A 10,337-nucleotide genomic window follows, 5' to 3' on the forward strand; every position below is an offset into this window, starting at 1 on the left:
AATAAAATATTATAAAAACACATATTTAACCTTAAAATATCGGATTAAAAAGAACATAAAAATAGTATCAATTTAAAAACAGACATCGAGCTTCTTGAAAGTGTTTATTTTGATAGTTTAGAAAAATTGTCTGAGTTATTTTAACATAGAGAGATATATATAATCTTGTAATATCGGAATGTATACCACTTTTATTACCGATTCACAAGCAAAATTGTCGTGTTTTATAACAGTTTTATACACACGAAGATTCTATTTAATAAACATGTGTTAAAATTTTATCGACTCGACACACATGTAAGTGATTACAATCTTATTATTTAAAAATAAGTTTATAATTTTAAACAAATTACTATTATATTACCTATAATGTCTTCAGCACCTTAATCAACACACCTTTAAAAGGTGTTTAATAAAAAAATATTTAACATTTTAAACAATATAGTTCGTTAAGTTGGCCAATTATTAATTAGTTAAATTTAAAATTATGATTTATGCAAAGAGTATCTATTATATATAAGAAAACATCGCGGAAATTATATTGCAAATAGAATAATAGAAGATATTTTTCTAAAGATTTTACAGCTGTCAAAAATAATTTACTAGGTACAGAATCTGTTATCGCGGATTCACTCGAAGAAAGTCGAGTTCCTTTCTATCAATTGACGTTTAAAATTATCACTGTCCAGTAGTCTAAACGGTGTAAGACACAAATAGCTTGGAAACAAAATTTATTTTTGTTATTATTTTCTTATTGTTTTGTTAGTTCAAATTAAAATGCTAAAATGCAATCTGCAGTTTGTTGAAATGTACTCATTTAGAATTACTTATTTCGTCCAATAATTGATTGAAAGACCTAATAAAGTGACGATGTAAAATAAAATAACTGTAATATCAAATATGATTTATTCTCGCACACAGTGTCTTGTCTACTTAATCTAATTAAAGAACGGTAAACAACTCGTTTGTTGGCAATAAAAGAAGTGATAATGAACGCGTTAATGTTCCTTCTCTTTGCGAGTCAGCTATTACACATTTCTGGAACAGTGACCGTATTACGCGGGCAATATAATGTATCTACAGGATATGAAAAAAAATTAATGTGTATTTCGGAGGACGATGGCGGTGCTCTAGTGTGGAACAATAACTTAAGCGGGCAATCTGCATCGTACAAACACAACGCGACACGTAAGTTATTAAAATAAAAATATTTTTTACAGTTTTGCGTATAATTTATAAAAGATTTTGCTCTGTGTTTCAACTCAAATTTTTATTATATTTTATTGATTAAACATTTATGTTAATCAATTACTCACGATAATAAGTCATAGGTGTACTATTTCAGCATTTGATTATTTAAGTAGAGGAGTTACAGATTGCACAATAAATTGCAAAATGAATGCAAACGAAAATTGTTTACAAACGTGGAATCAACTAAATTGGAAGCTCACGAGCTCTCTTAAAACACCTATGAGTCCGGTACATGATCAGCGATGGGAAGGTAAAAGTGCAAAGAAGTGTCACAAAAAATTGCGATATCTATAGAATACATTACGACGTTAAATAGTCGTAAAACATTTTAAGAAATGTGTACTTAAAATTTTCAGAATTTAAAGAATATACAAGTAGAGATATTAAATATGAACATATATATATCGAAAATACTACTGCAACAACGCTCTCTGTTTCGATCCGTACGTTTAGCGACGCGCATATATTATTCTGCAACAGTAACAATTATCTCAGCGATCTCTGCTATTGGATCATAATAGGTGGTTGGAACAATAGTGCGGCCATCATACAAAAATGCGAGACGGAAATCCCTCCAATCGGCAACTTTTCCCCCAGTAATTCAATCTGCAACAAAGCACAAGTTTCTTTTAACGTAAGACATATCATAATTTCTTCGCTAAATTTTCCCTTATTTATATATGTTTAGTTAAAATGATATAATTAAATTTATACAATTAAAACTATATTTATATAATTAAAAATTGTAGAAATACTAAAATTTATAACTATTATCTTTATTATTTATGAAAACATTTAACGAAAAATCTGAATTAGAATGAATTTCATAAATTGATAATCAATTAACAGCATATGTCGTTATCTGAACTTGAGTGGCGATCGTTTATTATTATGTGGAACTCTGTGACTCGGAATATATCCGTTTATGATACTCATAACTTGATTATGACGTACCAGGATACAGAAAGTTCAGAATTATTGAGCACTGGAAAATCTTATCAAATGTTTATCAGAAGCAGCTCAACAATACTGTTTCGATTTCATATATGTGAGTACAATCTACGAAGATATTTTAATCAATCAGTCAAAAGTCATTTCAAATACTAAAAGATATCGACAAAGAAATTTATTTCTAAATGTATGTTTCAGACAATTTCTTGCACACAATTTACGAAAATGCAATTTTGACGAGTCCTATCGCTCAATTCGATGATAGAATATGTATACAAATGTTTATTGGTCTCTGCGCAGAATGCGAGGTGGATATAAAGTTACGTAATTCTACAAATTACAATATCTTACATGCGGTAAATGTAAAAAGTTCATCACGCACGATAAATCATGGCTTGCCCATGTGGCAATCCGTTCTAATTGAAAGAAATTTTTCAACCCGTTTTAATAGAGTGGTAATCGAAGTGATTCCTAAACTACACGCTCGTAGTTCCAATCCATTATGGGCTATAGCAAATGTTCGTCAATGTCCTAAAAATGGTTTGCTTTCTTGTAAGTTTGGACAAAACTTATTTAACGTTAAATATTTGATTTACATGTTTGTCGAACAATTTGGAAGATTTTTAAGGAAATTAGTTATTTTCTATATACAATTCGTCTAATAGTCATTGTTTAACAGCTTTAAGATGGAGTATTATGACCCAAAATTATTTTGAAGACATCAATAGTTATTTTTGGCCTGCCATATGTCAAAAATTATTTTACGCCGATAGTGCCATCGTAAATTCTGCATTAGACGCCAAGCCAAACATGACACTGGGTAATTTTTGAAAATGTTACTTATTCTCTATACTTGGAATTTATAATATATTTGGGTTTTATAACTAATAATATAATACATTTGTTATGTTGTTAGAGAAAAGCGTATTCAGAAATATTATTTTTTAGTTAAAAAAATGATTTCTTTTTAGATTATGCAAACTGTCCTAGAAGAAAAATTGGACCACAATGTTCGATATTTTGCAATGATCTGAATAATAATGTTAATTGCAAAGGAACTAAAATTTGTTATGAAGATAGTTGCACGTGTCCTCCAGAATTCCAGGGAAGCACTTGTTTAAATCGTAAGTGTAACTTATCATCTTAGCGATATTATGGGAGCTATTTATATTTTTACTTTACAGACGCAATACTCATATGTACATTTAACCAAATTGAATTTTTCAGCTTGTAAGGGGAACACATACGGCTATGGCTGCAGAAAAATTTGCGGCGCGTGTCGCAACAAAACTTCATTCTCTGAACAAGTATGTGACACAATAACTGGAGTGTGTAACAATGGATGCGAGGATCTTTACATAACACCTTTATGCCAAACAAGTAAATATTTTTTATGTGTAACGTATAACTATCGTGCTATTGCTTCGCTATATTATTAAAATTGCATAAAACAAGCACAATTTACCTTTTTTCAGAAATAGACAAATTAAACTCAATTAAAGTTACTTTCTTAAACAAAATAATTGAACAAGTAATGGAACAAAATTCATCCAACGCACAGATCATGCTTGCGAAATCGATCCATATCGGTGAGGTTCCATTGAAGCATCACGAATCATGGATCATACCAATTTTATTATTCCTCGTTCTGTCAGGCTTGGGTTTTTATTTGTATCGCAGGTATTATATTTTATTTTACATTATAATATTAATGTTGCAAACTGCTATATTTAATCATATCTGTCAAAATATATAAGTTTCAAATATATAACTGATGAAACAATTTTTTTGATTTCTAAATACAGATTCTCTGTACGTTTTGAAATTCTGATTATGATTTTCACAGAAAGAAGCAGAAATCGGCTAAACAGCTAATGCAAGACGAAATGAATTATTTGGTCTTGTTGTAAAATATTGGGAAACAATATGAGTCCGCAATATCAAATTTGAAGAAAGAGCTTACAGAAACATATAAAAATGCAACTTAAAAAATGCGGTCCTAACGTTTATGAAACATAAAAGATTATTTTATTTAAAATATTTATATTTTAAAATTAAAATAATTTGTTATCAATTATTAATCAGACCACTTCTAACATATATTTTTATTTATTCTAAAATATGATTGCGCAAGATAGTTGAAAAATTTATACATTTATTATTTTATATATTTTATCATTTTTATATGTATACATTTATTATATTATATATATTTTATTATTTTTATATGTATACATTTATTATATTATATATATTTTATTATTTTTATATGTATATTTCATACATAATTTATTATTATATAAGAAATTTATAAAAAAATATAAAATAAATTATAGAAAATATTTCGAAAATAATATTATACCTCATGAATACTGATACGAAGATCAATTTATTCTGTAAACAAAATGATTAAAATTGCAATAATTGATTGACTCGAGTGTAGTTGAACAAATAATAATTAATGGACTTATTTAAACCGAGTAATTTATTAGGTGTCGATAAATTAATTTCATAAGAAATTCTAATTAGATCTCATTACAGATTAATTTGATTTTATAAAACGTTTTGACTTTACTTAATCCTCTTCAGTTTGAGTATAAAAAGTATTTAAAAATAAGATTACACAAATAAAATATTATAAAAACACATATGTAACCTTAGAATATCGGATTAAGAAGAACATAACAATATCATTTTAAAAACAGACATCGACCTTCTTGAGAGTGTTTATTTTGATATTTTAGAAAAATTGTCAGAGTCATTTTAACATAGAGAGATACGAGTATATATAACCTTGTAATATCGGAATATGTACCAGTTTTATTACCGATTTACAAGCAAAATTGTCGTGTCTTATAACAGTTTTATACACAAGAAGATTATATTTAATAAGAATGTGTTAAAATTTTATCGACTCGACACACATGTAAGTGATTACAATCTTATTATTTCAAAATAGGTTTATAATCTTAAACAAATTACTATCATATTACTTATAATGTCTTCAGCACCTTAATCAACACACCTTTGAAAGGTGTTTAATAAAAAAATATTTAACATTGTAAACAATATAGTTCGTTAAGTTGGTCAATTATTGATTAGTTAAATTTAAAATTATAATTTATGCAAAGAGTATCTATTATATATAAAAAAACATCGCGAAAATTATATTGCAAATGGAATAATAGATGATATTTTTCTAAAGATTTTAAAGCTGTCAAAAATAATTTACTAGATACAGAATCTGTTATCGCGGATTTACTCGAAGGAAGTCGAGTTCCTTTCTATCAGTTGACGTTTAAAATTATTACTGTCCAGTAGTCTGAACGGTGTAAGACACAAATAGCTTGGAAACACAATTTATTTTTGTTATTATTTTCTTATTGTTTTGTTAGTTTAAATTAAAATGCTAAAATGCAACCTGCATTTTGTTGAAATGTACTCATTTAGAATTACTTATTTCGTCCGTTAATTGATTGAAAGACCTAATAAAGTAATAATGTAAAATAAAATGACTGTAGTATCATATATGATTTATACTCTCACACAGTGTCTTGTCTACATAATCTAATTAAAGAACGTTAAACAACTCGTTTGTTGGCAATAAAGGAAGTGATAATGGACGCGTTAATGTTTCTTCTCTTCGCGAGTCAGCTATTACACATTTCTGGAACAGTGACCGTATTACGCGAGCAATAGAATGTATCCACAGGATATGAAAAAAAATTAATATGTATCTCGGAGGACGATGGCGGTGCTCTAGTGTGGAACAATAACATAAACGGGCAATCTGCATCGTACAAACACAACGCGACACGTAAGTTATTAAAATAAAAATATTTTTTACAGTTTTGCGTATAATTTATAAAAGATTTTGCTCTTTGTTTCAACTCAAACTTTTTTGATATTTTATCGGTTAAGCATATATGTTAATCAATTACTCATAATAATAAATCATTGGTGTACTATTTCAGCATTTGATTATTTAAATGGAGAAGTTACAGATTGCACAATAAATTGCAAAATGAATGCAGACGAAAATTGTTTAACAGCGTGGAGTTAACTGTATTGGAAACTCACGAGCTCTCTTAAAACACCTATGGGTCCGGTACATAAACAGCGATGGGAAGGTAAAGTGCAAAAAAGTGTCACAAAAAATTGCGATATCTATAGAATACATTACGACGTTAAATAGTCGTAAAAACATTTTAAGAAATGTGTACTTAAAATTTTCAGAATTTAAAGAATATACAAGTAGAAATATTGAATATGAACATATATATATCGAAAATACTACTGCAGCAACGCTTTCTGGTTATATTTGTTTCCGTCAACATCATACCGCATTTTCATTCAAGCTGAAACAACTGCATATGTAACTAGCAAAGATGTTTACGTGGAAATCGAAATGCCTTCAACTATAGCTTCCGGTGGCGATTTAAAGGTCGCGGTCGACGACTTTAATTCCATGATTATATTAAACATACCTCCAATTTTGAATGACACGCAAGATAGCAGAATGCACATAATAGTAAAAGGTCCCACTTCTTGCGAGCAGTATTCCGAAGTACCTAAGAGTTTACATGCTAAAGCGAATATAAAAAATTACGATATCGCTTGGCAAGCTGCCGAAATTCCGGTATGTATGTCACAATTATTATCGTAAACCTTATATTTGTGAAAATGTTTAAATTAAAAGAAGAAATATATACGCTCAGAAATAATTAAATAGTAGTATGGAATAAATCTGTTTTAAAACATATTTTTATTTTTAAGAATAAGAATGTTTTAAATTTAATTATCAATTTTATATTAGATAATAATATACACATTTATTTATAGTTGTAATATTAGTGTAATATTAATGTAATATTAAAATAAATATTGAATATTTGTTTAAATCAAATATTTTGATGATATTTGCTTTCAATTGTGACAGACTAGTGACTATGCTAGCAGGCAGTTCACGGTGGGCGACAATCAGAGTTATGGCGGTGCTAAAAATTGCCCGTTAAAACCTCAATAGCAGTACGAAATAGTGGTTATCGTATTGGAACAAAATTCATCCGACGCACAGATTATGCTTGCGAAATCGATCCATATCGGTGAGGTTCCATCGAAGCATTACGAAGCATGGATCATATCAATTTTATTATTTTTTGTTTTGTTAGTCATGGGTTTTTATTTGTATCGCAGGTATTATATTTTTTTTTACATTATAATATTAATGTTGCTAGTTGTTATATTTAATCACATTTGTCACAATATATAAGTTTCAAATATATAACTGATGAAACAATTTTTTTGATCTATAAGTACCGATTCATCGCTGTACGTTTTTAAATTCTGATTATGATTTTTACAGATCAAAAAAGAAACCGGCTAAACAGATAATGCAAAACGAGAGAAATTATTTTTTTTTGACGCAGAATATTGAGAATTATCAACATGAGTTCTCAATATCAAATTCGATGCAAGAGTTTTTAACATTTTCCGACAGACAATCTTTATCGCGATCAATCACTTCGGAAGTGTTCCCACACAGTACAAAAATTAACAGAAATGCAGAAACGTTTCAAAGTTTCAAAACAGTTTCAAGTGACTAATGTAATAAAATTGTAAAAAATATTTTTTCGTTAATAACTTACGTGTCGCGTTGTGTTTGTACGATGCAGATTGCCCGTTTAAGTTATTGTTCCACACTAGAGCTCCGCCATCGTCCTCCGAGATACATATTAATTTTTTTTTCATATCCTGTGGATACATTATATTGCTCGCGTAATACGGTCACTGTTCCAGAAATGTGTAATAGCTGACTCGCGAAGAGAAGAAACATTAACGCGTCCATTATCACTTCCTTTATTGCCAACAAACGAGTTGTTTAACGTTCTTTAATTAGATTAAGTAGACGAGACACTGTGTGAGAGAATAAATCATATATGATACTACAATCATTTTATTTCACATAGTCACTTTATTAGGTCTTTAAATCAATTATCGGACGAAATAAGTAATTCTAAATGAGTACATTTGAACACAAAATGCAGGTTGCATTTTAGCATTTTAATTTAAACTAACCTTTTACTATTATGTGCATTCTGCTATCTTGCGTGTCATTCAAAATTGGAGGTATGTTTAATATGATCATGGAATTAAAGTCGTCGACCGCGATCTTCAAATCGCCACCAAAAGCTATAGTTGAAGGCGTTTCGATTTCCACGTAAACATCTTTGCTAGTTACATCTGCAGTTGTTTCAACTTGAATGAAAATGCGGTATAATGTTGACGGAAACAAATTTAACCAAAAAGCGTTGCTGCAGTAGTATTTTCGATATATATATGTTCATATTTAATATTTCTACTTGTATATTCTTTAAATTCTGAAAATTTTAAGTACACATTTCTTAAAATGTTTTTACGACTATTTAACGTCGTAATGTATTCTATAGATATCGCAATAAATTCTGAAATGTTTCTGAAATGTTTTGTACTGTGTGGGTCATCACTTGCCGTCGAAAAAAAGTCCGATGAGGAGATAGAGAAGGAAATAACATCGTTGACGAAAGTTAAAGATTTTGAAGATTACTTTAGACAGGCGATACAATCGAGATTATTGGACAAGTAATATGATTGAAATTTTTTGTAAAAATTTGATACTTGCATAGTCATTTATATTATAAGACGCAAGACTCGTAATTCAAAAATCTTACAGAGAAGTTAACACTTCGCACTATGTAAACTTATTTATTTACATATTATTATTTTATTATTAATTAATTTATTTATTTATACAGCAATATAATAATGTATTGATTTAATATTTTCTTTTACAAGACTTTTCTACAATGTCAAACTCGGTCGTGAGATTACGGAAAATGCTGCAAAATATGTCTAAGAATCGATAAGTGGAAAATAATGTCTAGGTGCATGCTTAATAGACAGAAAAAGCATTCAATACCATATAGTTAGATGCATTAATATACAAAGTAATTAAAAAAGAATTTCCAAAGCATTTAATTTAACTCATCCGAAATATGATTTCGGATAGATTTTTTATAACATCGTTCGGAGAAATATATTCACTGAAAAAAAATAATGTTAATATGAGTAAACGCGTTTAAGTCATAGAATTTTTTAAATTGAAATATTCAAATGTTTCTGGTTTAACATTATTTTTTTCTCAGTGTTCAAATAGCATATACAAAATCAATATCGGACTTCACAAGGCACAGTAAATTCTCCTATATTATATTATTTAGCATATATACATCTAAAAAACATAAAATTCACAGACTAAACCAACCAAAAAATCCACAAATTATCGCATTTACCGTCGATCTCATGATATATTTGACTGACAACCGGTCTTTTACAATACAACAAAAATTTCAGAACGTATTTCATAAGCTTGAATCCTATTATGAAACATGAAAACTCAAAATTAACATAGACAAATAATGTTAAAGAATTTTATTTAGACCCAGTTTAACGCAAGCGAATCGAAATCTTTAAAAAAATTATAAAACATTCGAAATAAAAAGTTTAATAGTAATGTTTAATACCATAAAAACATCGTCAAATACATAGAAGCAAATCTCGACGAGAGACTACATTATAAGAATCATATAGAAATACAGCTTAAAAGAAGCCGTCCTAACGTTTATGAAACATAAGAGATTATTTTATTCAAAATATTAACATCCTAAAATGAAAATATGTTGTTATTAATTATTAATCAGACCACTTCTAACAAACGGCTGTTCTATATGGTACAATATAAATGTAACTCTGAGAAATTGAGAATTTTAGAAAGAAAATGCTTACGCGTCTCTTTAAACATAAATATTGTAGATTAGAACATTCAAATTACATAAAATATGTAAATAATCAAATTTTATACAATAAAGTAAAAATACCTAGAATTGATAATACTTTATAATTAACTTAACACGTGATCACTTTCTCAACGTAAGCAGAATAATAGATAACAGTCTCATATTCAGTTCTATTTACCCTAATCCTATATACTTTAAAAAAACATTAACAAATGGATTTATAACTTCAAAAGCATTTATATGTTTCGATGAAAAAGTATATACACAAGATGAAAAAAATGTGTTAATAATTTATTACCT

The 10,337-nt window shown here is 28.3% G+C and overlaps 1 protein-coding gene across 1 annotated transcript; it reads left to right on the forward strand.

Annotated features, from left to right (window-relative positions):
* The first annotated feature begins 209 nt into the window (after positions 1 to 209).
* On the forward strand, positions 210 to 10,124 carry LOC114941730 (uncharacterized). Its single transcript, XM_085487092.1, is given in 14 exon segments — positions 210 to 297; positions 922 to 1,188; positions 1,346 to 1,501; positions 1,608 to 1,885; positions 2,101 to 2,299; positions 2,401 to 2,754; positions 2,882 to 3,022; positions 3,174 to 3,326; positions 3,430 to 3,582; positions 3,678 to 3,882; positions 4,049 to 4,108; positions 6,484 to 6,841; positions 7,142 to 7,398; positions 7,568 to 10,124. Coding segments are annotated over 13 exon segments (2,754 nt in total). The 5' UTR covers positions 210 to 297; positions 922 to 989; the 3' UTR covers positions 7,809 to 10,124.
* Positions 10,125 to 10,337: the final 213 nt, after the last annotated feature.

The sequence above is a fragment of the Nylanderia fulva genome, unplaced genomic scaffold, assembly GCF_048542155.1.
Source record: "Nylanderia fulva isolate GAGA-0341 unplaced genomic scaffold, ASM4854215v1 Scaffold5, whole genome shotgun sequence".
In the NCBI taxonomy this organism is placed as follows: domain Eukaryota; kingdom Metazoa; phylum Arthropoda; class Insecta; order Hymenoptera; family Formicidae; genus Nylanderia; species Nylanderia fulva.